Genomic DNA, 27,518 nt, shown 5'->3' with positions numbered 1-27,518 from the left:
TCACATCAAATCAATGTAATGATAGTAATCAGTCAGTAGAATATATCCCTTATATGACATGCATACGTGCTACACTAATAATCACACTCAGATATGTGACACCACAGCCACATGTTTTATTTAAAAACCTCATGATTTTTCTGTCATTCGATACAATATGTACATCTCTTGCGTCATATCAATTGATAGAATAAGTCAGTACATTACAACATATATACATACAAATGAACACAATACAAAACATCATCAGCCAGAGGATCTGGTCGAGTCTGTGACCTCCGGCTGAGGGACCTGAACACTGAAGTCTTCTGATAAAAGGTTGATGACCAGCACATCCGGCAGTGGCTCAGTCAGTAGGGGCTTGGACTGTGAGCCGTAGGGTTGCTGGTTCAAGTCACCGACCAGACCTAAAAAAAATGGAGTGTGACTGCTACTTGGAGAGGTCCCAGTTCACCTCCTGCCCTGCCGTGGTTCCCTTGAGCAAGGCACCGAACATCCCCCTTTCCCCCCACTCCCATTGCTCCCCGGGCGCTTTACATTTGCTGCCCACTGCTCCTAGTACTAGACTCCTGGTACTAGGATGGGTTAAAAGCAGAGAACAAATTTTACTGTGTGTGCTGTGTGCTCTGCATGTGTGACCATTAAAAAAGAGGGTTTCATCCCTCCTGATTCTTAAATCTTAATCTAATGTGTTAGCACCCCCTTCAGTTAGAGCACTGTATTGTCCAGTGTTTCCAGTGCTTCTGCATTGAATAAGAAAATGCCCTTATGCAGGAAAAAAAAAGATGAATCGAGTGAAAAACGGACGAACATAAGTGTAAGATATGAAGCCATTTTAAATATCTTAGAAGCATAGAGGGGACAAGGGGAATCAGACAGTAGGATTTTCATTTCATATTGCTCTCTATCCAGTCTTTGAAGTTGGCTACATGTGTGTAGACCGTGTAGAGGTCAGGATCACACTCCCCTTGGTCATAGCCGAAGCTCACTAGTCCCAGGAGTCTCCACAGCCCTTTGCTCTCCCCCTGAACCTGTGTGCTGAGAAAGGGCTTCTGCTTGTTGCTGGCTTGATTCTCGGAGAGGGCGGGGAGGACAAGGATTCCCCCCATGTCAGAGGGACATATGTTAGAGGGTTCATAGTCAGGCTTCTGGCTGGCACAGAGCATATTGTCTGTGACGCCGACTGGCAGGCCGTTATGAGCATACTGCTGCTCACAGGGGACTACGTCGGCAAGGTGAACGAGCCCAACCCTTGCCTTCTCTTCAGGACCTAAACTTGAATCAGGCAGTGGAGACCAGCCTGTCACAAGCCCTTGCTCAGTGGTCGCCTCTTCTCCTTGGCTGTCTAAGAGGCAGAGGGGAAGGACCGTCTCCCCGATCCTTGCTTTGTCCAGTAACTTGACCACAGCCATGTCAGAGTCGAGAATATTGGGGTCGTAGTTTGGATGAACAGCTATAGAGGCCACCTAAAGGAAAAAGAGATGGACTTAGTGTTCAAGTTTGGTTCAAAAGGATCACTAAACAATGATCCCCAATGGCTTACCCTCAGGTGTTGAAGACCTTTACTTTCCCTGCGGTCGTCACGGTACTGCTTCCCTACCACCACCTTGATCTTGGTAGCATCCAGAGGATACACCTTCCCCAGCTCTGTCACACAGTGGGCTGCAACCACCACCCTCTTTTGGTTCACCAGAGCCCCACTGCACACCAGCTGCCAGTCAGAAGCCTGACTGTGGCTGCCAGTTCCTGCTCCAACGTTCCCCTTCAGGGACCCTGCCTGGCTGTCTGCCTTGGTCACCTTGGTCTCAGCTCCGTTGGTGGAGCGGCGGTAGATGGCTGCCAGCCAAGGCCAGTGAGCCTCTGCCGGCCTCTCTGGGTCAAAGGTGGGATGCTTCCCACACACTGCCAAAGAGGAGGTGACAGGATGAGAGGACAGAGAGGGGAGGGTAAAGAAATACAGGAAAAAAATAGACTTACATTGAGACTTTGTCAACACTTAGTGCTGTGGGACCATCTTTGATTTGTCTTTCCCTCGTGAGAGCTTTTATTTTAAATGTGCACCTAAGCTTTCTGTCTTAAAGATTGTGTGCCAAGATGCAAAGCAGTGGCATAGATGGAGCTAAATACTCAACAGCAACACAATCTTGTGAAATGTGAGAGCCTCTAACTCATGAAAGAAGCCTCTGTGCTATGAAGCCAATGTCTACATAGTTTGTAACATTGATGGATATCTGTTTTACCTACCCTCTACAAAATGTTCAGAAAATGATTCAAAACATCATATTCCTGTTACCATCAATTAAGTTATAAATAATCAGACTACCTTTAGGCATACGTTTTTTAGACTTCCAAACTGCTTTTGCTACTTTGTGCCACAGTATCGTGATCAGCAACCTCCAAAAAGTTCAATCTACCTTCAGGGTTTGTTGATATTGTTGTGCAGAGCAATTGTATTAAAGGTAAACAGACTCAACACCTTTCCAGGTTGGTATTAAGGCAGGCGGTGTTTCCTACAAATAGTGATTAAAGTGGCTGGCCCAGTGTGTTGTCCCTCCACTCTGAAGAAAATTAATAACTATTTTAAAGTGACTAAGTCTGGAGGAATGATATTATATGTGCTAATATTAATGGGACGGTACAGTGTGATTGGAGTTTCCCCGTAACAAAGCTTTCCCAGCTACTGTATATTTATGCTTTTGCATGATGTGTTGTTGCTGCTGCTGATGAGGAAAGTGGAGACTGTCGTGTAGTTAAGTTGTCCATTTATTTAAAGCCTGAAAGATACCTTGTTTAATCAAAGATGCTGATCTCACAGCTCAAATGTGAATGTCAGCTCATTTCATCTAAGAAGCTTAGGGAAGTTACACTGAGGCCTACAGCTGGCAGGAAGGCGTAAGACATGTAAAAGATGCTGACTATGTATTGTTCAATGTCAGCATTTAGAGGCAGTGATAATATTCTAGAAAAGTGCTGCATGTGCGCATAGTGGACTATGTTAATATTGCCTCATTAGATAAATCTGTGTGTGACCACATCATAATTTTGACGTATCATTGTTGGTATGTGCCTGTGTACTTTATTAAAATGTGTGTCTAGCTGTCCTCTGCTGCCCTCACCTGGCGAACATGACACATGACGCCCGCTCCACTTCCCAGTCTTTAAGCAAGTGCGGCGAGAACTGCCAGAGTGGTGGTAGAAGGGAGAGGCACACTCGTACTCTATATGTGAGTAAAGGTGTTGAAAGCCCGGGGGCAACTGGGAGAGCACGGGAGGGCCTTTAGTGGGGCCGTCAGACTGCCGCAGTCTGCTCAGCCCAGAAGAGTAGAGCTTGTGCACGGGTGTCTTTCTGAGGGGAGAAGAAGAGGCCAAGGGTATGTAGACATACATGAGAGAGCAGAAAAATGTACTTTATGACATGAGACTCATGGCTTTTACTTCTTCAGTCACTAAATAACATAATAATATAGAGTACTTATGTACGTATACAGTATAACGTAATGCATTGGTAAACATACCTGGATGTTGTCTGAGGTGGCAGAACCTTTTGTCTAACCAGCTCTGACACTTTGGGCTCCCGACATGCTGCAAACAAACACACATTTATGAACACACACACACACACACACACACACACACACACACACACACCAAAGTCCCATTAACATCAGCTGTGATTTGAACAGAGATACTTTCACTGGCACAATGACTGGGCTGCTGAGATTTGTAAACTGCCAGGATGCCTTTTGCTGCATTAATGAGGTGTCGGATTAATCGGAAAAAGGAGTTACCGAGTGGGGAAGTTCACGTGAACACCCCCTCAACTCGAAAAGTTTGGTACCCAACTTGCCAAGCTGATGTCGTGTTAGGCAGAAACATGGCCAAGGAAAGTAAATGTTGGGTTGATGGTAATAAAGCTTTTATTAATTCATGTATTGCATTTGCTTTTTTTTTGCTTATATGTAATTAGGTTGTAACCAAAAGTTGCTGTCCAGGTAGACTGACCTATATTAGTTAGAAACGTTTTTCATGAGCATTAACCCAAATAACAGGGATGTACTGTGGATGTAATGCTTTTGACCTTCAGTGACAAACCAGCTGTTTTGCCTTGTTTTTTTAATCTTTATGTTAAGCTACATGTAAACAGTTTATGGCTGTAGTTTTATATAATGGTAGAGAATTGAACTTTCAGCAAGAATAAGAAAAAGCTGCGTATCCTCCAACAGCATAACTTGCTTTGTCTTGTACCCCCAGCTCTTTAATTCATGAGGAAAGTCGAGTCACAGACACGTTGATCACTTACCTTTTGGCAAAGAGCTCAAAGGCATCCAGACCAATCCTTTAAGAACTAATTAACATTAAAAACGTCAGACTTGATGGATTATTGTACTGCAAGAATTCTTTACCCACTAGCAGTTAATGTTAGCATTATAACCCTTGGTACATAAAGTGAAAAACCTAATGACACCTTATTGATTATTGAATTTATAATAAAACACTGAGTCTGCAGTATGAATGTTAGTACTTAAAAATCCTTTAGATGGCCTACCTTATTAGAAGGTGGTAACTATTCTATGCAGTAAGCATTAAACAACATGCTGCAGAAATGAGTTATAAAACAAAATAAAAATCAGTGAGCAAACATATGACAGTACCTCTGACACAGAGAGGGTGTGTGCCGCTCCAGGTCCCATCTGGCTGGCAGGTACGTCGGGCATTACCACTGAGAGCATAGGAGTGGTTACAGAAGAACTCCATTGTTTCAGTCTCCATCCCGGGCACCAGCTGGTAGTAGCCGTGGTAGAGGCGAGGGAGAGGAGGGCAGCTTTTCTCTGCAGGTCGGGAACAGACAGCAGGTGAGGGTGGAGACCAACCAGAAGGGGCTGATTTCATTTTCATTTATTCCAATGACTCTCTTACCGGCGAAGCTTTGGTTGACTTCTTTCTCTTTCTCCTTTTCTTTTTCGTTCTCTTCCCTCTCTAACTCCTCTTTTGTTTTCTCAGCAGAATCTTTCTCTGGAGACACTAGGGTATTATTGTCTTTCTTTGTGTCCTTTGTATCTCTTAGAACTGTGTTGTTCTTTGCCATTTCCAGTTCAATTACCTCCACTGTGTTTTCACCCTCAGCTATGACCGTCCTCATCTTCGTATCATTAGGGCCGACTTTGTCCTGATCTCTTTTTCCATTCACCTGCTCCTCTTTTTTTGCCTTTTCTTCTTGCCCTTTGTCTTTTATCCCAATTATCTCTGTTATGTCTGTCTTTTCTAACTCCAAGTTTGTTTCTGGGCTGCTTTCTTTTTTCTCCTGTGGCTTTCCTACCTCAGGTTCTTTCTTTTCAACTGTATTCAGACTGTTGTCTGGGCCTTCACTATCTACTTTATCTTTGCTGCCTCCAGTACTTCTTTCCTCCAGCTCTCCTTCATTCCTACCCTCAGACACAGTTTTCTCTGGAACGGTACCAGTGTATTTATCTTCTCTGTCGACTGCTGTTGCATTCTCGTGCCCAGTGTTTATATCTCTCCCTCCAACACTTTCTATTTCCCCAGTTGTGTTCTCTTGACCTTTCTCTTTAGTTTTGCTGATATCTTTGTCACTATCTGTTTCTTGTCCTTTTCCTGTCTCTTTTGCCTTGTCCTTGTCCTTTTCCGCTTCAGTGAGAGTGTTATTAACTGTGGATATGAACATAAAAAAAGATCATTAATGAATTGTCAAGTTAGCGGCTGATTGCAAATCTTTTTTATTCAAAGATGGCTCATCGTGCCGGAAGGCTCGAGGTACTGACTCATTTTCTGATCCATTAAAGACTGACCTTATGAAAATAAAGTAAAATAACTGCATGCACTTTACAATATTTGCACTGACTCATCCATGTTAACTCTAATCTCCATTATTTAAGACACCAAGTCACCTTGGGTGCAAATAGGAGAAGTCCCACTCCAGGTGTTGTTGGGGAGGCAGGCTCTCTGGGAGCTCCCACTGAGTTCATGGGGCTGGTAGCACAGGTACTGTAGAGCAATGAGGACATCATTGGGTCCATAAACCAAGAAGTGGTCCCCGTGGGGGGGCTTGGGAGGTAAAGAACAGACTCTTTCCACGTGCACTGGGGACAGGAAAGGATAATCAGGCTGCAAATTGTCTTTTTTTCACAATCGGCACCATCTCTGGGGCAGTATGTATGACATCGAGACCCAATGCAAATGACAGATCTCAAATTTGAATTTGTATGAAAGAAAAAACTTTTGACAAATCTTACCACACTCTGGGGCATGCGCACTCCAGGTGCCATCTCTCAGGCAGATGGCAGTGCGAAACCCCCGCAGCTCAAAGCCAGGGTCACAACGGAAAGTGATGCGTGCCCCCGAGTGATGAAACAAACCCTCTGTGGATCCATGGGTGGGAACTGGAGGCCTGTGGCAGCCTACCACTGAATGTAAATACAGACATGCACATTTTAAACGTGTTGTCTTATTTTCCGGTTTCATCCAAATGAAGGCGTAGGTTCTTATTAAGGGGATTTAGGAGGCATCTCTAACATTCCTAAAACATGAGTTTCTAGCGCCTCCCTGCTGTACAAGACCACACAAATAGATCTTCAGTGGGTTCATCCCTTTCTGTTGTTTGCAGGTCAGACAGGTTGCCTATCAACCAAAATGTCAACTCACAGACACATTACTTTTAATTTCCAGAGCTTTTAAAGCAAAGCCTGCTACCTTAGAGGCTCATTAATGAGTAATTTCACCCGTCGTGGTAAAGTTCACAGCAAGACTTTTACACATGGCTTGTAAATGAGGAAGAAATAGATGCAATAAAATAGCTCTAGTCAAACTGTTTAATTTTCCAGAGTTGTAAAAGAGGATTTTATGAAGTAGTAGTAGAGATTGATAATGCAGTGGTGGATACGTTGTTATGTGACAACCTACTGCAAAATAAAAGTATCCATGTCATAAAGGGAAAGTTATTGTGTAATTCTTTGTCTATGTAAGTTTCTTTGGGAATATAGCGTTTATTTATATCATGAAGGCAAATTGTAAATGTTGTGGTACAGGACTGCAGCACCCACCACTGAGTTCACAAAAACCCAAACACACATGTTAACACTGAGGTTATGATACCATTACAACACTCTGTGTGAGTTGATCCCTAAAGAGGTTTTCTGTGTTGTTGACTTTAAGTTCTGTCCGATCCATGAAATGCTTTGTCTGTGGTTTTAAAGCTGCAAACCATTTGACCCTCCCTATAATCTGAGCGGTTTTGCCTTATGGCATTTTCCATTTTAAATCCCTTTGGGGATGGAGAAGACTGTTGCCAAACCAAACGTAACAAAAAAAAACTATAGTTGACCTCCTTTGAATATGCTTTCAAAAATTGAAGCATCCTGGGGTGCTGTGGGCATTGTTGTATTGTGCTTACATCAGAGGTCCTTCAGGCCAAGGACCCCCAAACTGGTGTAGCGTGGAGCAGGGGGGGTACTGTTAGGTCTGGGTGAGGTACGTGCGGCGTAAAGCAGAAAAAGAAAAACCCCTGTTGAAGACCTATGGCTACATGATCCATCATCCATGTTAGATTTTGTCGGCAGACATAATTAGATGGGATATCGGGGTGGAACGCTAACATACTATGCATAACGACACATACCGTAAGTTAATCATCATTCTTTTTGTTAATGCCTTGGAAACTATGCTGAGCACTGCACTCCAAAACAGATTAAACTCAAGCAAAGATTAAACTGTGCCAGAGAGAGAGAGAGAGAAAGAGAGGAAAATAAATGATCTATCTTGAGTTTCTACAATAATGTGTCAAGATCTTCTCAGTATGAGTTTTAGCTCAGGCTTACAACAGATGACAGGTTGATTATTGGAGACATAAAATATAACTTCATACTTAAAATTCTCCATGTGACTCTGGGGCAGAAAAGTAGATTATATTTCCTCTACAAAATGTCAGACATAGCTGTATTCCAGCTCTCATCCATTAAAATTAACAGCTGAGGATTCCTCATGGGAATACAGATGAATGCACACTGTGTGGAATGAAACTGCTGCCTTTTTTTAATTTTTTATGAGTGTCTCCTCCAATGGAAAAGCTGGCTCATGTTATAGAAGTAGAATTGTTTCACCACTCGTTTTATAGACTCGTATTTAGCCCTGAAAATGACACCACAAGAAAAAGGTGAGTGGGGTTCAGGAGGTCTGTAAAGGATCTTAAGGGAGGTGTATTGGATATAAAAACACAAGTTAGGGTCAAGACACCCATAAATATAAGACTTTTAGGCCAACCACACCCTGATTGAGCAGTACCCCGCATGCCAGTATGTTGTAAACAACATAAATGTCCACACAGATTTAAAGGGAAACTTTTTAACCTGGACCCTATTTTCCTGTTTCTGTGTCTAAGTGACTAATGGTGACAACAATCTTTTTAATTGGTTCAGTTTCTAGCGAGCCGGCAGCCGCGAAACTGGCTGTAATTGAATCCTTACGCACCATCAATGTACGTCCACTTAAAGTGCTTGTTTCTGCCACTGACAGATTGTAGTTTGAGGCCGGGAGACAACAGTTGAAACAGTTTAAGGTGGCATATAGTGCAGAAACCAAAATGTGTTGCTGACATTACCAAACCAAAAAAACAGACAGTAAGCTTATTTTCTCCTCATTCTTGATTCTCCAATTATTATGTTACATTTTTTCTTCCCTCAGTCCTTGTTTCACCTTTTCACCTTATCTATCTGTCCTCAGCAGTATAAAGTCACAAAGTCAGCCCAACTGTTGAACTGCTGACTGAGCAAAAGTAGAGCTGGGACAGTGACTGCATGGACGAGGAAGGCAGCTGGCCTGAACCTAGTCCAAACCTCAAACCTTTCCCTTGTGACAGTGAATCACCGTCTGCCTCTGGGCAGCAAATACAGCACCAACGAAAAGAGCGATTTAAGGAAGAAGTCAATTCTCGATAAGTTTGTTGTAACTAGGTGTGTCTGACTTCTGGTGAAAATGACTAAAATAATTCAGAGATTTCGTAAGTGTTAATCCAGTAAGACTGGAGAGATGGAAAGCACTAGTAATACCTACAGTATGAGACTGAGTTATTCTTTCCTCGCTTCCATTTCCCCCCAAAAACATGATATATATTTTTTAAGCATGATCATTCTGTAGACTAGGCTTCAGTTATGTTACATGTTACTCACCATTTTCACACCTCTTGCCTGTGTAGCCAGACAGACAGGCACAGTGGTAAGTGTACGAACTGTCCAGGATACAAGTCCCATCATGCAGGCAAGGTGAAGAGCTGCAAGCTGTAAACAACACACAAGTGTGTGACATCAGGGTAGAACAAGACATGTTGAATTTATCAGCAGTATAATTACACAATATGTAGGCCAAAAAGAATGGCAGGCCACACTGAACTACATCATGGGATTCGTATTTAAAGCTGGTACCATTAAAATGTGATTTTTACTTTGCATTTCTAAACGTGTGTGGACATTTCTACACAGAAAGCCTCTGTTAACGTTTACTAGATCTGGCTGAGCTGCTGGTAACTTGTGCGTCTGTTTGCTTCTGAGCTTTAGAACTTGAGAATGAGGACATTTCTGGAAAGTGAAGACATTTCGCTCGGTGCTGACTTTCTCAACGGGTTGTTAGCAGGCTCGACACCCTGATGAAACGTGTAGGTGTCAGTCACGCACTGTTAAAGGCTTTTTATTATACACTGGACTGTGAGTGCCTTGGAAACTTCTTTCTTGTTTGCATTTGTTGTTGCTCATTACTCAATAGAGTCCCTTTGTTCATTGAATCTGATTTTTACAAATGACTTTTTATTTATTGTCCATAAAGCAAGGACAGACTGTTACTGCTGTTATTGCATTAGTACTTGGTTTTATGTGAAAGGTTCACATTACCCAGAGGCTATGGTTAGAGAAAGGGATTAAGATTTGGAGAAGCGAATGCATTATGGCACAAATGTTCCTGAAAAGTAAAGAAGTATATTATTAGTCGTACATACATATAGTTTCTAAATGACACTGGTCTTTGATCTACCTGAGCTCTCCTGGAAAGTTGCGAAGAATCCATCAAAATTCTTGTAACCGTCCGACACAAAGAGTATGTGCAGACTGTTGCCAGAGCTGTGAACCGGGACAGGTCTGTTGGTCCCACAGAATCGAGCGATGACACGCGAGTTGATGCTGTCACCGTCGCGAACCTCAACGTAGTCATAACGACAAGAATGGTGAAACTCCAGACTCAGCATCATGAACCTGTTAGCAAGAGAAAGCAACATGAAGACGTAAGTGTCTGACAAATGAAATTCATATTGTTGGAACAGTTTTAAAGTACTTTTCAAAATATAATGTCAACAAACTAAACTATCGATCTTTTTTTGGTGTAAAGTTTTCTGTTATTTATGTGTTCCCCTGGATTATGAGGGCTCCTGTGTTCCCCGGCAGCAACACACCAGCTGGCATCATAGAACTGATGCTTTAAAACATCGACCAGCAAACAACTGGTGAACAGTAATCATAGCGACTAAATACGATAACAGCTGCTGAAGATGATTTGCCCCACTCTCCTAATGGCATATAACATTAGTCTAACTTTAACCAGTTACCACAGCAGCTAAAGATTTGAGTTTGTTGTTGCTGTTTTTGTTTGTTTAAATGTAACAAAGATTTGTAAGAGTTAAGTTTTTCGCAGCACTAAAGATTAAAGGAACGGAATAACTTGAGATCATGGCTAAAACAAGTACAGGCAAGTAGGACCACATAATAATTGTATGCACTATCTTTGTACCAATATTATATGAGTTACGATGAAATATTTGAGATAAAGCACAATAATTATTGACACTTGGCAGCTACAATTAAACAGTTTGCACATCAAAACCAAAAATCAGATTCCTATCATTGCTTTGGCAGGCTTCAGAGACATCTTAGGATTGCTTCAACCTGATATTTAATAGATTGTTTATCTTTTAACACTCATTTATGTGCATATTTTTAGTCTAAGTGCACATTCAAATGCCACTGCTTTTATGTAGTTGAACAGCAACCAGCTGATAAGCGTCTCATTATATCAGATAAGCAGCTGTAAAATGTCTATGAAATAAACAAACTTATTGATTGCACAACATTATTTCCAAAACAAATAGTATGACTGGTGTTTACCGGTAATACAGTTCAAGGTAATGAGTTAACGTTTCCAAAACCTCCTTTGTGTGTTTTAACACAGTCAGGTCATGGAGAAGGAGAAGCATTAGGGCCTATTTAAATGTGAATTTAAGTGAGTACAATAGTAGTTAGGAGAGATTTACATACACTTTCAATTCATGAGCTGTGTGATTTAGCTGCAGTCAGAGTGTGACATTGAGAGGACTGCCAGCTGGATTAGGAAAAACACAAAGGAGTCTCCCTTCTCTGCAATTTCAGATGTAATCTCCTTGGCCTAACATTGGAACGGACATGAATGAATGATGGACTTTAGACAATGCGCTGGCATGATCCCAAATCCTCAAAGTTTTCCCTTTATCACAGACCCTTGAGTCAGGGAAGCTTAGACTAATACGATATAGAGTAATGCTAAATGTTAGCCTGCAGGAGCTCCCAACAATTAATGGCACTTTTAATTTAGTTAATGTTGCATGTGATGTGAGAGTACTGCGAGCCAAGGTTAAAGAAATGCAGAAAAAACCCTTCCAATTAGCCCAGCACAGCTGCTCTGTTTGGTTTAAAAGGTTTTGTTTAATTCACAAAGGACATAAGAATATGATATACATGTCATCTCTACATTGATGTTGTTGTTGTGAAACTTAATAAAATGCAAAACTTTATATATCGTGGAATAAATACTGGAAATGTCTTTTATTCACACAACAAACCATTTCCGTAAGCACGGCACACTCTAAATCTAACTGTGTGGAGCTTTTGTTCTGCTAAAACCCTGCACAAACACTCGCCTATAAAACGCTGTACGCGTAATGGAGGAAATGACAGAAATAGAAAGTTATCGCAAGACTGAAAAGTAATAACTTTCCTGAAGAAAAAAAATGGTGTGTTGTTGTTTCCAAACTTTGCTGTAGAGTTGCTATCGTCCATGACATACATCTTGTAAAAATATCTGAACTGAGTGGAAATTTGACTTAAGCAGGTCAGCCATTAATAACTATTACAGATGGACAATGAATACTGAAACTGGGGCAGTTTTAACTTCACTGAAACAAATGTTTGTAATATTCTTTCATTTCAATCACGTATTTATTTGTAAGCTGAGGTCATTATATCCACAGCAACTGTTGTTTGTTCACTTGTTGGCTATGTAAGCTAATGGACTTCCACATGGTTTTATAGGGATCCGGATTCATTTGAAAGTAGTTCCAATAAAAACTATTGACAGCGAAGTATGTGGATTATTTAGAATAACCAGGGCACTGTTTCTGAGAAAACACATTGCTTTTGAATGTTGTCATTTTTAGCCAGGGACCACCACTTTGATCCAAACTGAAATATCTCAGCAACTATTGGATTGCTATGACAGTTTGAACGAACATTTGTGGTCCGCAATTTTAATGTGTCCAAGTTGTGGTAAAACATTGTGCGTATAAACATCAGCATGTCATCGTGAGCATGTTAGCATGCTAAAGTTAGCCTAAAGAACGGCGCTGTTAGCATTTTTGTAGACTCTTAAGGTGTGTTCCAATAGTACCATACATTTCGTATGCCAGAAGAAGATTTAGCATGCCTCAATACAGAGTAGTTACAAGATACAAGATAGATCACATCGACTGGGACACCACAGAGAGATGGCTCTTTTTTTTGCACTACGAACTGCAACCAATATATGAGCAAGAAGGTCAAAGTTCAAGTTATGACTGACAGTTGCAGTACGTCATAAAGTAAAAATAAATAGTATGCACGCAGCCTTAGACTGGTGTGATATTGTAGCTGATGGAGAAGACAAACAATCTAACCTTCAGCTTTACCCATCATGTTTTGCAAATCAACTATTATCAGTAAATATTATTACTAACCTTCCTGATGTAAGCTAACCTTGCTGTGATGACACAGGCAGGTAAATGAGGAGCAGCAAACAAGTTTAGAAGCAGAAGTGTTATGGTCTCACCTGAGCTCTATAGTAAAGGGACGGTCCACCTGGATGGTCCACTCACACCGAGCATTGTTGGGGTAGCTCTCGAGCACCAAGTGGCCCTGCCGTTTACGGATCAACCCCCCACACTCTGAAAAACACATGGGGAAGAATTCCATTTTGGAACGTTGGTGCTCTGTACATTTCAGTGGCTGTTCATTAAAACTTAATTGTTATTTTGGGTCTACATTCAGCTGCTTCGGTTAGCATTCAAACCAAAACCAATTACATTTGAGTTTCCAAAGCCACTGAAAGCCCTATGTTGTGCTCAACAACATAAAGAAACAGAAACACAATGCGCAAGGCAGCTCTTCCAGGTTCTGCATTTAATTAAATGTATGTTTGTTGAGCCCCTTGGCGGACTATTTGCATACTCAGAAAGCTGTAGTCAGTTTTTAAATGTTAAATAGAAAGTTATTTAATGGGATTCCTGATGTTGACTCTGACTTCTGACCTTCTTATGGAAAATCTCCTGGGCATATGGCAGCTTTCCAAGCTGGCAACACATTTCCCTCATAGACAAAATAATGGTACAGAAGAGCCATGCAGGATCCACGATTTGGGAGAATGAAGGGACTTACTCATGCAATCTCCACCAGACCAGCCAGGCCGACACTCAGCGCAGTATTTGCCAGTAAGGAAGAAGTCATCCCTAGGGCCCCATGTCCCATTGTTACAGCGCTTACAGTTCTCAAATATACTGCAACCTGAAAGTAAGAGAGCCAGAAACAAAATTACAGGGAAGTCATAAAAGAGTCAGGCAACAATACAAAATAAACTATTTACAATAAGTCTTTTTAAAAAGGCTGTTGTTGTTTGTCAGAATTGAGAACACACCTTCATCAGACTCCTGCCATGTTTTCTTTAAATCAACTCTGCTAAACTCATTAATCTCATCTTTCTCTGCAACAGACTACACCCGCGTTTTACTGCATCCTAAAATAGAAATGTGAAAAAAACTGGGAGGATGTAACTTTACTTAAGAGACTACTCAGTCCATGGGGGAGCAACATCTGACCTGAGTGCAGGTATGCAATTAACCAAAAATGGGCTGGGGATGTGCACAGGGCTTGACACATTTGTTGTGTTAAACAGTCAAATGGGATGTACACGTATCCATTAAATACTGAACAGCTGTTTCTTTTCCCCATAAAGAAAAACATCAGCGCATTCAAGCTGTGAAGAAAATGGCATGTAGGAAAATAACACGAAGATGTGCACAGACATCCCCAATTATATTCTCAAGTATACACACACACACACACACACACACACACACACACACACACACACACACACACACACACACACACACACACACACACACACACCTGTATTTCTAACACAGACAAGAACACATTTTACACCGATTTCATTCACAAATCCAAGTTAAACATGACAAAGTAATCAATCAACAGGATAGCTGTGACAAATATTTTCCATCATACTTTTTGTAATGCTACAGTGCAAACAGTGCAAACAGTGCAGTTGATAGACATAACTTGGTCTTACACACACTTCGCAGCAGATTTTTAGAAAAAGAGCAGTTTCAAGGATGGAGATTTATGAGCTGATTAGAATCAGCAGATGTAGACTTTATAAAAAGCCTACTTTTTATTGAAGTTTGCAACGTCTCATGAAATGAAATCACTTGCAAGGGTTCTACCTGGGTGGATGATGCAAGGGTCACACTCATTGATGGCGTTGCGGCAGCACGGCACCGCATAGCCCACCGGAGTCCCCTGTAGGGGGCATTTACAGCGGATCACATCATACTCGCAGCAGCTTCTGCACATAACGTTCCACTCTGGGCCGGGGCAGTGGTTGTACAAATACCTGTATTCTAAAGAAGACAATACGTTGGGGTCAGCAAACTCAGGCAAACAAACAAGCAGGAAGCATATGTACAGACATAGAGAGGAAGAGGAGTCAAACGTGGAGAAAATATGACAAATGAAGTTGTTGGCCTTGTGAGCACACATTGGTTTTGGTCAGTAGAAGACTGAGCAGCAGTGGAAGGATTCTGGTGAATTCGGTGTTTGTGCGAGCTGCTGCTCCGCACTGGCTCACTAGTTATTTCCACTGCCATATGGATGGAGGGGGGACCGCAAGTCTCCCAGTAGTTAACCTCCTCTGTGTGTTCTCATACCACATTACATCAGACAACATGCCACAGTGGTAAAGTCACTGTCATGGAAAAAAGAATCATATCATTAATCAGAAAGTTATTCTTCTTTGTAAACGTTGTTACCCAATAAATGCAATGTCTGACTGGAAACCAGTGATTCAAGAACCTTTGAGACAGAGTGGTTATAATTATGTAACAGTGGATTTAAAAGCTGAAACGGACAAGTGGAAATTCTCTTGTGGCAGATGTGGACGGAGAACTAACAGAAGCTGCACTTTAAACTTGGCACCACGTTGGTGCAGAGCTTTGTACGTACCCTCCTCCCGGCCCTGCAATCGCTCATTAGCGGTGGTTTGCAGAGAGTCAAGCAGAGAGGAGAAGCGCAGATGTCTTGGAATGCTGTGACTCGTCCCTGCTGTCCATCTACATAAATGATATCATAAATTGTATCTCAGTCCAAAGTACAATCTGGCCTTCTCCTCAGCTATTTCTCCTAGCAGACACTGAGGAATGACAAATGCACTGACATCAATCAAACAGAAAGTAGGTTGTGCAATGCCACAAGTTCAAGTGTAAGGCAAGTTTCTTTAAGGACAGAGTTTGTGCTTTATGAAGCCGTTGCAGTCGTTTTGCTGTTTTATGATTCCTGTCAGTTCCTGGGGTCATTTATTGTTTTGATAACATGGGCTCAGCTGGATTTGTGTATTAACCATAAAATATATTCAGCAAGCGACTGACAGGATGGGGTAAGTCTGCTCTCTTTGTGGCATGGCGTGTGATAGATCTCAGGACTGTGATTTAATGTCACTCAAATGTTTTTGTGGCCAATGGCGCCCGAAGACGCCAGTCCATTACACATTGTCCATGGCGTCACACTAGCTGCCAGTATTCTTGTGGTAAACATGTATGTAAACTTACGACCCCTCAGCTTTCTCTTTCAATCAGAGTTGACATTCTTGTATTGTCTTGTTTTGTTTAGCTCTGTTTGCCTCCCGGAGACAAAAAAAAAAAGAAGAAGCTCATTGTTTCTGTTTTTGAGGATTTCTTTTGACCAAGTGTGAGAACCACAGACATCCATGGCATGGGCATGGTGCAGTGCTGTGAGTCAAATGTACAAATAGGCAATATGACATTGGATCAGCAAGTAAGAACCTATATTTGTATATATATATATATATATATATACATCTAACCAGTCCATGCTTTTATAAGAGTAGTCGACTAGTTTAGTGCTGCACTCCTATTACTACTGTCACACTCACGATGGGCAGTTAAAAAATAAGATCAAAATCAATGAGGCAGAAGCAGAGATATCATTTTCATTTTATTTCCATGCATTCTTCTTCCTTTTCAAACCATGGCGCCTACATTACCCACAAGGCAACTCGACAGCCAACGGCTTTGTTGGAGATTCGGGTGTGATAGCAGCTTCTCCGCGCTGCTCGAGCCACTGGAATCAAGCAGCGATGAGAAGCGGGCAACAGAGGTCTCGTAAGCTCACTTCTTCTTAACTCCACAACCCCAGATTGTTTTCATCTTCAAGCTTGTATTCTCAAATTGCCATTAGGGACATTCTGCTAACTGCTTGATTACAGCAGTCTGTTCAGTGAAGTCCAGGAGTCCATCCAAACTCTGCTCTGCTTTCACTCACATACATTAAAACGCAGTCGGACGGAAGCTGTGACTGACTGTTGTGATTGCAATATGACCCAAATTACATAAGTCAGAGGCTGGGATTTGTCAAACAAGAGAAGATGGACTAAAGCCATTATCGACCGCACTGGCCAATTTTACTAGAAAGTCTTGCAAGCAATGAATAACAGTGCTGGATGATAAAAGTGCTTAAAAGGTGTGATGCCTGCCACACGGGGATGGAGAGATGCTGACTCTCACTGAGGTTTGTACGCTGGCCTGAGAGACTGTGAAAGCTGATTTATGGGACATAAACTTAAAAGGGTCAAAAGACTTTATGAGCTGACCTGGTAATGTCATTACATGGATCACTGCTGTGTGTCTTGTCCTTAGATAGAGCAATTACATCCTGTGGTTGTATCTGCCCCCTCAGTACACTTATAGAGAAGACCCTGATTTACAATAGAATAGATCTTTATGTTTAACTCTGGCTGTGACATGAAATAGCATGTATTTATGAGAGGATTAGTTTCCAGATTCCCACAAGCAGTTTTTTTTTAATGCTCCTTTTTGAGATAAATAAACACAGGCAGCAATCTTTGCAGTGTTTATTCACTGTGAAGGGATTGAGTCAGCTGACCTCCAGCTCTGTTGATAAGGCTGTTGTGTTTTTCCTCTGAACACTCCAAGGTCCCCCACCCCAGTGCTGGACCCATGCTGGAATGCATCTATTTCTCTGGAAGAATATCCCCTCTCCTTAATAGATGTTTACTGATCTACAACACAGTAGATCATTTCTCCATAACTGTGCTTTGGCTTGCGCCCCGGCAATTTGAATACTTGCTGTTCAGCGATAAGCTTACTGCCTCTTAAAAACACATCTGCAAAGGCTTCCAGGTCAACAGCTGCAGGTAACTACAGACTGGACAGTAACCATTTCATGTGGGTTTTTACAGCACTTTAGGAAGGTCTGAACAGGTGTGGAAGTATACACGTATACAGGAGTACAAGCGAGTGGACGTTTGCGGAAGCATTAATACATGCATGAGCTGGCATTCAGTGTTTGGGCTTTAAGCCTATCAAAAGCAATGTCATTTCCTTTTGAAATTGCTTTCGGACACAATGTATGCCTCTGCAAATGTGTGAACAAATGGCATCAACATTATTCCATTTATCATTATGTTACCCGAGCCTGTAATTTAACCCAAGACTGTGATTGTGCTGTGTGCCCCTGGCTAATGTGTATTTAATCACAAACTGGAAGTGTTGACGGCTGTCAGAGAGGTACTGTGACTGGAAGAAATTCATCCGATAACAAAGTTTGCTTCCTTATTGTGCCTCGTGGCTGTATAGCAGCCTTTCCATCCAACCTGTCTGATATAGTGTCTAAATATTTCCCTAACCCCAGACATAACAAGTATTGTGTGATCACAACAGTGATTGGTTGTCCTGCAGCTTCTTCTTGTGTGGGTTGTTTGACTCTTCTGGTCTTATGTAAGTCTCGTATCTACTTTGTTTCCATTCCAGATGTTGAGCTCCTGTGTAGTCCTCAACGTGCATGTCAAGAAGCCTTAGAAATGAAAATAGCCATAACAAAGGCATCACAACAGACGCCCCGCCGCCTGGTGGAGACCTCTGTGTGTCACAGAGCACTCTCACACAATCAGAAGCTCTACAGGCCCAGGTTGTTAGCCAGCATGTCTCAGCTGCTCAACTTTGATGTGGATCCAGACACTGACATCATTATTACCGCGGGCAGAGATGTGGTCACGGAAATTTATGGGCGTCCTGTGACCCTGCATCTGTTTTTTCCGCCCTGCTGGCCCACTAACCTGTGAAGAGCCACAGGAAACCCTGACTCCTGCCAAAGACCAGCTATACAATTTCCACATTATCGTTCAGTTTTTGTTAACCTTAAAATGTATTCTGTCCAAATATGAAGCTCACAGATACACTTAACTGTTTGATAACCCCTGGAAAACCAGCAATACTCATTAATGGATGTACTCAAAATGTGCTGCAGGTGCTAAATTCGACCTAACAAGTGACTCATAAGCCTGCATCAGCTCCGAAACTATGCCATCATTTTCTGAAAGCAACTTATTCTGCAGTCAGCTAAGAGTAAAACAGTATTTGCTGTAGTTTTACATCAGCATAGACTTTAGTCCAGCTCACACTTTACAGCCAAGTGCTGCCTCCAGAGTCTCAGTTGACTTGTATAATTAAGTTTTAATTTGATTTAAAAACTTTCTGTCCGTTACTGTTTAAATGAGATATTCACTGGTTTGTCTTTTTATTGCTCACATCTCGGAAACTGAAATCTTATCACCTTGAGTCTTGTCTCGCTACACACCAGAGCAGCTATTTTTAACTTCTAGCAAAGCTGAAGAGGACAATGTGGAAACGGTTTGAGCAGAGCCCAGAAGATCGGTTCAACATGTCTATGAAACACAGTACAATGCTGTGAAGGTGTCACCTCTGTTGGACATGTAGTATTCTGCAATGTTTACTACATTGTCTTGGCAGATTTGAGATATGCTTATTTGATTTCTTGGCAAATGGGATGAGAAGATTGAAACCACTCTCTTATGTCTGTATGGTAAATCTATTGACGGTAGCTTCAAACCTTTAGCAGTTCATTAGTTTAACTTACTTCAGCACAAAGACTGGAAACAGAGGAAAACAGCCAGCCTGGCTGTGAAGTGACAAAGCGACAGAAAACTGAAGATGAAATATGTGCTGTTTTATATGCCAGATTATTTCTTGCCTGGACGCAGTCACATCCTTTTCTTCCCACTTCCTCTGGAGACTTCAGGGAGATGAATAATCCGGCATAACCCTCCGTAAAAACCCCATACATAGTTACTGTTGGGTTTTTGTACAGATTAAACACATGTATAACGTGTTAATTAGTGATCTTTAGAGAAGCTGGTAGGCGTATTTGGATACTTTTGGACTGAGCCAGACGAGCTGTTTAACCCCGTTTCCAGTCAATTCAATTTAATACAATTAAATAAAGCTAAATTAAGCTAACTGGCTGTAGTTTCATATTTAACAGACATGAGAGTGGTGTCAATCTTCTCATCTAAGTCTTGGCAAGAAATCAAACAGCCACATTTGACAAAATGCTGAACTTTTGCTGTAATGCACTGAAATTACAAAAACATATTTTCTCCCTCATCCCTTGAGGCATAGCAATGCAGACAGTGTCCATTTCATTTGCATAATCCTTGGCACAATGACATTAAATCATACTTTCTCCTTGCCAATATTAAGTGAAGCAAATGTCAAAAAAAGTTCCCTGTGAAGAGAATGACAGGTTACAGTATATATCTGCTGAATAAATTGTTTCCTCCTGACAAAATGGTGCTTATTTTATGCAGCACATGGAAAAATAGTTTTTATAGCAACTGAGAGTGCACGTGCTGTGCATGTATGTGCAAGTGTATAATTCCTTTCGCCCACTGCCCACAGCAGCTGTCTGGTATTTTGAGGTTGGAGTGATTTTGCTATCATGGAACAGGGGAACTCCCAGGGGAGCTGTGCGGGCTTTTGGTATCTGAATGTAGCCCGATCCCAAGCGCCGGTCCCAGTGGTCATCCTGAAGATTTGCTCTAAATAAACTTCCCTCTGCTCGGAAACCACAAACCCAATGAAACATCCTCTCTATAGTTGGTGAGATGGTATGAACACACACCGATTTGTAGGACAAACAAGAGTCTGAGATTTGCACAACTATTTTCATCATTTAGCTCCTCAACATGGAATGAACTCTTGAGTCTGATATGACACACTATTTTTCCAAACGCTCCATCAGAGGCCATGTTTTCCTTCTTGTAACTATATTATGTGCCAAGATTTCACTTTCTCCAATGTAATATCATTTTTACATGTGCTAGCCTTGGTTTTTGTTTCCTACAGAACACTGCCCAGCAGCCCCAACAACTTTCCGGTGGACCTTAGTTAAACACACTATAAGGAAAACATCTCAGGATTCAGGTGGGTGGAAGATTCTAAACAGGAAGCCTTACATAGATCAAACAAATGTCTCCGTAGGGACACCAAAACAAGCACAAATAGACACGCAGACACACACACATATAAATGTCTACAGACATACAGACACAAAGTCAGGATTTGTATGTAAACACCTCTGCTTTGCTTTAAGAAAAGGAAACTATTTTAGATTACTCAACAGAGAAACATCTATCATCAGCTGTTTATGCCCGATTATGAAACAAGCCGTTTGAGATGAGAGTGACTCAGCTGACAACAACATAAGTAGTCAAATCTGCCAGAGAGAACTCTCTTAGTCACTAAAAGCAAACACAGCTGGGCCCTGCCCTTTTCCACAACTCACCAACATTACAAATTGAAGGTATTATTTTACTGCCTGGTAAGCATGCAACAAGGAATCAGGCAGAGGGCAGAGGTTTACTTAGGGGTCTTGGAGACGGCGTATGGTATACACATTACCACAGCCAGCGTGATTGACTCAAACATGACTCATGTCTTCCTGCAGCAGTTGAAATGGGCACTCGGTAAACAGGCAGAGATCATCTCAATCTCAGGGAGAGCACACTTTAGCAGTTAATGTGAAGCTCTCACACAAAAGGAAACAAGTGCCAAGATTCAACACCCCTATTAGGACTCTAGCCGCCTCACTTTACCTCAAGGAATGTGTGGCCACATCCAACTGTGGCTTCTTTTATTCAAGAGCAGAAAAACAATCTCACTCTAATTTGACACAAACAATAACTGCAATGAGTGACAAAAAAACAGTGTGACAATCACAGAGTCCTTTTTTAAGTGGGACAATAAACAAACGCTCACAGGACAATCCCTCACTTAACGCATTTCAGAACAAGAGTTGTAAAGTCAAAGTTTGCACAAACTTGTCAGTGCTTTTTCTCTCTTTTCTTTGCAGCCTCGGTAAAAAGCTGGATTTTACATCACTGTCTCTCTGTGGTTCTTCTGTTACAAGCCTTGCTGAGTGCTGTTATGCTCTTAAAGGATAGAAGTGGAAGAGGGGATGGAGAGAGTTGCTGATGCCGGCTTTTTGAGAACAAAGAACATAAACCAAGAGGCTGTGCCAAATATAGAGGCAAGGAGAGGGAGCAGAGCAATGAAGGTAAAGTCTTTGCCAGTCTCTTACCATGGGGCCACGCTGTCCCTTGAGGTACGAAGATGAAGAAGGAGATGAGGAGGAACCAGCTCTCCTTCCAAGAGATAAAGGTGCTGGTCCAGGGGGTTGTACGGGCTCCCCCGTGGGTTTGCCCCAGCTGCAGTCCCCGTCCCGCAGACAGCATGCTGCAGTCTGGAGCTCTGTTTACTTTCTGAACTCAGCTGACATCACCTTCTCTTGGCCCATCAGTCCTTCCCTCCCCCTCCCTCCATTTCTCTTTCTCTCTCTCTTTCTCTCTCCCTTTCTTTCTCTCTCAGTTTCTCTCACTTCTCTTTGGCTTCAGGTTACAGCCCAGCCTCGCAAGGAGTTCCACTTGCAGTGGTCTCCCAAACACTCCCCTTGCTCCGCTCAGAGGACGACGTCACTGCTCTTGAATGAATGCATGCTCCACCGTTTTGTGTTTAGTGGTTTCACACACACACACCAGTCAGGGAAGCAAATAACAACAAGTTTATGTTGCATTCAGTCAATCTAAAGTATGAACATTATGTTATTTAGAAAAATATGCTTATTTGGTTTCTTGTGAAGAGTCCATTGAGAAGGTTGATCCCACTCTGTACGCTAAATATGAAGCTAGCTTATTTTAGCATAAAGAATGTAAACGGGAGGAAACAGCTAGCCTGGTTCTGTCCAAAGGATAACTAAATATCCATCCATCCATCCATCCATCCATCCATCCATCCATCCATCCATCCATCCATCGTCTACCGCTTATCGCGGCTCTACTCTGAGTCTCTCACGGATGGCTGAGCTTCTCGCCCTATCTCTAAGGGAGACGCCAGCCACCCGCCTGAGAAAACCCATTTCGGCCGATTGTACCCGCGATCTCGTTCTTTCGGTCATGACCCCGCCTTCATGACCATAGGTGAGGGTAGGAACGAAGATCGACCGGTAGATCAAGAGCTTTTCCTTCTGGCTCATCTCTCTTTTCGTCTTTCCGCCCCCCGCTGCTCCGATTCTCCGGCCAATCTCTCGCTGCATCGTCCTCTCACTCGCGAACAAGACCCCGAGGTACTTGAACTCCTTCACTTGGGGTAAGGACTCATTCCCTACCCGGAGTAGGCAATCCACCGGTTTCCTGCTGAGAGCCATGGCCTCAGATTTTGAGGTGCTGATCCTCATCCCAACCGCTGCACACTCGGCTGCGAATCGATCCAGTGACTGTTGAAGGTCACAGACCGATGACGCCTTCAGGACCACATCATCTGCAAAGAGCAGGGATGAGATCCTCAGTCCACCGAATATGCTGACCAGCGACTCTCAATCTCAATTATTAGCACATTATATGGCTTTTGTTTAATCCGTATGAAAAACAAAAAGTAAAAACGAGAATTTGGCGTTTGTTGGATGGTTATGTGCCAGACTATGTCTTGGCTGGGACAGAGCTAGAGTAGCTGTTTCCCCTCATTTCAGTCTTTATGCTAAGCTAAGCTAACCTGCTCCAGCTACATACTTAACACACAGACGGGAGAGTTCTCCAAAAATGCCGAACTATTCCTGCAACAACTGTACGGCAATAAACATAAATGACATTATTGTTTAGAGATGCATTAATAATGTTATCCTGCAAATCAAATGGTTGTGAGAATAAACGTAGATAGTTTTACCCTTCATTACAATCCTGCTTTCAAACGTGAAGATCTAAGACGTAAACAACAGAAAGGTAGCCAGATGTAAACACAGTTGCTAAAGATTTTTTTTTTTTTAACAACGGTTGTTTGTATGATCTCCGGGGTGTGCTTTATTTCAGCTGGATACAGCATCGGAACTAATTAATTTGTTGTTCTTTGCCCACTGGGACTCCAAGCTGGATGCAAGAGCTAACGGGGAATACAGATCAAACAACTCAGAGCCGGAGAATCAAATATCCATAGCAGTTTCCTAAAACAGCAGGATTTAGACCATAGACGGAAGACATGAGCAGAGCTGCAGTCTGTGTATTTGTATTTTAGGGAAATTGAAAAACAGACTGAAATCAAGAAGTTCATGAAGAAAAAAAGAGGAATGAAGACATGGGGATACAGAGGGAGAAAAGAGGCAGGGAAAAGGAAAATCAAGGAAAGGAAATATTGTCCGGCCTCTCTGCTCTTTCACCACCTCTCTACTGTTTGTCCAGATGCTTAATGGTTTATTATGTGAAACCCAAGGCCTTCAGGTTAATGCGGACACTGGCTTTGTACTTTCAGAGAAGCTACATATGCAGTTCACTCTGTCAGCAGAGTAGACTACTGCATACATCTGGGGTTTTTTGTATTACATACATAGCAAAGGAGTTCAATATATTTTTTATTTTACACTTACTTTGTGGTTAAAATGTAATATATCAAATGCGTGTAACTTTATGATGCCCAGAGGTAACTGAGATAATGTTAGACTGTATGTTGTTGGGTGCTTTTGTGGGATTTCTTTCAAAGGTAGAGTTTACAATAACCGAGTACTGGAGGTGAATACAACTTCTAGGAAGCAAACATCACTGTGCTGTGTAATGATATACTGTATCTCCAAAATGTCAACTTTTCATGAACTAAGGAAAACTGCTTGGTGGCTATGCTTTTCTTTCAAATGCTCCAATGGGTTTTAAAAAGGTTTATTTAGACTTTCCACAAAGGAGTACTTACAGGGCTTTTACACCAAACACGCACAAAGAGTACCCGACGTGACTCCGTCATCAACATTTAATTAATGTTGTGATATTGATTGTGTTGTGATTGTTTTGGGTTTTTTTTGTCTGTAACTGTGCTGCTGCCTGTCTTGGCCAGGACTCTCTTGAAAAATAGATTTTTAATCTCAATGAGACCTGCCCTGGTAAAATAAAGGTTATAAATAAATAAATAACATGAGCTGGAAGTTAGGACAGTGATAATGTTACAGAAGACAATGGGAAAGTTACTTTTGTGCATCTCCGAAGTCTCACAGTTCTGCTATTCTATACTCTGATACTACCGGGACTTGAGTAAAGAAAGAAATCTCAAGCATAGCAGAACAATTCAAAATTAATATTGTTATTATTTACATTCTGTTGAAGTCCATAGGATCCTATTTAGCTGATTTGTATGATCGAGTGCTGCTTTTTATTCTGGAATTTACCCTTCACAGACGATGTATCTTCTTTCACTTTTGGTCTGAAATCACTTTTACACGTTGAAAAACCAACATGTAATGTTTAATCTGCATAATCTGTTTCAATGTTTGTCCATGGCTAATCTCAAATACCACCATACCAATCAGCCTGATACTTTGTGTGCTCATATATGACCGTATGCTTAAGCACTTACTGGTTATCAAAACCTTCAGAAAAACACATTGTATTGCTATTGTTTTATACTGTTTTAATGTGACAACACAACAGGTTTACAGTAAATAAAGTACAGTTTGGAATATTGTTTCCTCTGGGGATTAGGAATTGTTCCTCCCTTAGATTTGAACGCCAAGGTAAGACAATTAGGGTTTATATTCATTCAATCAAACATTACAGCTGTGGTCCTTGAGACTAACATCGTCCCTGGAACGAAAATGTGTTCCCTTTCACTTAGCAATTGACAAACTGAACAGAAAGCTGACTACAACTGAGTGTGTCTTCTCATGTCGGCAGGAGGACAACTAGCTAGCTGTTAGCGGAGAGCGTAGCTGTTGTGTGAAACCTGCGAGGGAAACACTAGTTTGATACTCCGGCGGCATAGACAGGAAGCAATTGTGGTTTTGTATTCAATCAAACATTACCGCAGTGGTCGTTGCACCTGGCGTACAAATCTGCACTCTATTGAGTACACTTCTCTAGTCAGTATCTGTTTTTCCCCACTTGACTTTAGGAGTCCACCTTGCCAGACAAACAGAACCCTGCTGATACCTTCATTCATCATTAGTGTATTAAGAGATATTTCCTCATAAGCCACAGATCACGCTGATCCTGGGCTGCATTACAGAAGCTTCACAGTTGGCACCACAGTGACTGTGGTTGGTCAAAGAGAATGGGCCCCCTGCCCACAGTGCACAATACAATCTCATTACCAAGTACATGAAGGAAATGGATGCAGTGGGGTTAAAAGAAATGACCTAGGAGCCATTACACTTAATGACACTGTTGACTACACATTCGTTACAGAAGTTTTTTCAGAGGGTATTAAGTAAGTGCCAGTTCCAAAACGGTGTTTGATCAGATCATTATTTAACTTGTTTGTGCTTAAGGTCCCAGAGTTCACACAGGGTCAGACAAAAGGAAGGTGTCTTGACTATGGAGCCATGTGGTTTTAATATGAAGGAATCTAATCATGGCATCACATTCTTCCCATTTCTATGGTTACAAAGTGGACTCAGTAAACACAAGCCCATTTGTTTCCCCACAACAGTTAATGCTCTCGCTCTATCATGGCACAACCTGCCGTCTCCATTAGATGCGGTGGATGGAAACTAGGCCGAGTGCTTCACAGGTAATATAGATGCCTGCAGCAGCTTTTTAGCAAAGCCGGCCAGCAGAGTGGCATGATGAGGTGCGGGTTAGAAACTTAATAGTGCAGGACTGTGGCAAACTGGAAGTCAAATACGCTTTCTTTTATGTGCTGCCCTCTAAAGAGAACGCTCTAATTATGAAGACAGCTTGTTTTTATGAACTCTTTTAAGGTCAACTATTCTGCACAGCCAGCGTGTTTATGCATAATTATCTGCTGCTAAAGATGTGCAGGGCTGTGTCTGCCATTTCACCTCACCAGTCTTTATCCTTTGTTACACACATGCAGTTAAAGGGGAGGAAGGAACAAAAAGAGGTGATAATGACACAATATTAAGTGACACAATATAAAAGAGAAAAAGAGGCTAAATTAGCCCGAATATACTGGAAGAAGATATCAAGTACACATGTGAATGTGCTTTAGGATAGGTGCCTGAACTTAATGACCCTGTTTACATGAAGCCCATTCCCCTGCATGCATATAATCTTCATCTTGACATTTCATATATGCCTATAGGTTAATCATGCCAGATTAAGTGAGACACAGCGCCTCAAGAATTACATTTCACATCAATGCCACTGCCTATCTGATCCAAGATACTTCAAAGCATTTTTAGTGTATGAAACACATACTATATTTAAGTAATCTTGCCAGAAACTTCTAACATAGTTTTGGCTCACATGTACCGACTCTTTGATTTTAAATCATACTCCAAATAGTCCCTGCCTGGCTTTGATTTACCTCAATCTTTAAATCAGGTCAAAATACATTTACTTTGTATGAAGCTCTATATCTGTCCTGCAGAGTCTCCACCCTGTAAAGATATGCAGCTATAGCTGCCCTGGCTGGAAATGACAAAGACTTGGATTTCACATCCTATTACACGCTGTTAATCCCACAGCAAAAGGTCCATCTGCAGGAGATTGCAACAGCAGGGACCAACATTAAAGTAAAGATCATAATAGCATCCTCAAGGGCGTCTATAGATAGGATGCTA

The 27,518-nt window shown here is 41.8% G+C and overlaps 1 protein-coding gene across 1 annotated transcript; it reads right to left on the bottom strand.

Annotated features, from left to right (window-relative positions):
- Positions 1–549: 549 nt before the first annotated feature.
- pamr1b (peptidase domain containing associated with muscle regeneration 1b) lies at positions 550–22,213 on the bottom strand. Its single transcript, XM_029433119.1, has 14 exons — positions 22,047–22,213; positions 14,798–14,974; positions 13,713–13,838; positions 13,108–13,222; positions 10,033–10,250; positions 9,180–9,287; positions 6,252–6,422; positions 5,907–6,098; positions 4,918–5,667; positions 4,653–4,829; positions 3,516–3,582; positions 3,117–3,346; positions 1,544–1,902; positions 550–1,466 (listed from the first exon to the last, which is right to left on the bottom strand). Exons 1-14 carry the CDS (start codon positions 22,198–22,200, stop codon positions 888–890), a joined length of 3,423 nt encoding a protein of 1,140 aa, XP_029288979.1. The 5' UTR covers positions 22,201–22,213; the 3' UTR covers positions 550–887.
- Between the last annotated feature and the right edge of the window lie 5,305 nt (positions 22,214–27,518).

The sequence above is a fragment of the Cottoperca gobio genome, chromosome 6 (genome assembly GCF_900634415.1).
Source record: "Cottoperca gobio chromosome 6, fCotGob3.1, whole genome shotgun sequence".
Taxonomy (NCBI): Eukaryota; Metazoa; Chordata; class Actinopteri; order Perciformes; family Bovichtidae; genus Cottoperca; species Cottoperca gobio.
Note: the sequence above shows the minus strand (reverse complement) of the source record. Positions and strands in the feature narration are given on the sequence as shown.

Excerpts from the sequence above, each read along its gene's own strand:
- pamr1b (XM_029433119.1), bottom strand. The coding sequence starts at position 22,200 with ATGCTGTCTGCGGGACGGGGACTGCAGCTGGGGCAAACCCACGGGGGA. Across the intron at positions 3,347-3,515 it reads CCACCTCAGACAACATCCAG|AAAGACACCCGTGCACAAGC; the intron begins GTATGTTTACCA and ends TTCTCCCCTCAG. Across the intron at positions 1,467-1,543 it reads AAGGTCTTCAACACCTGAGG|GTGGCCTCTATAGCTGTTCA; the intron begins GTAAGCCATTGG and ends TTTTTCCTTTAG.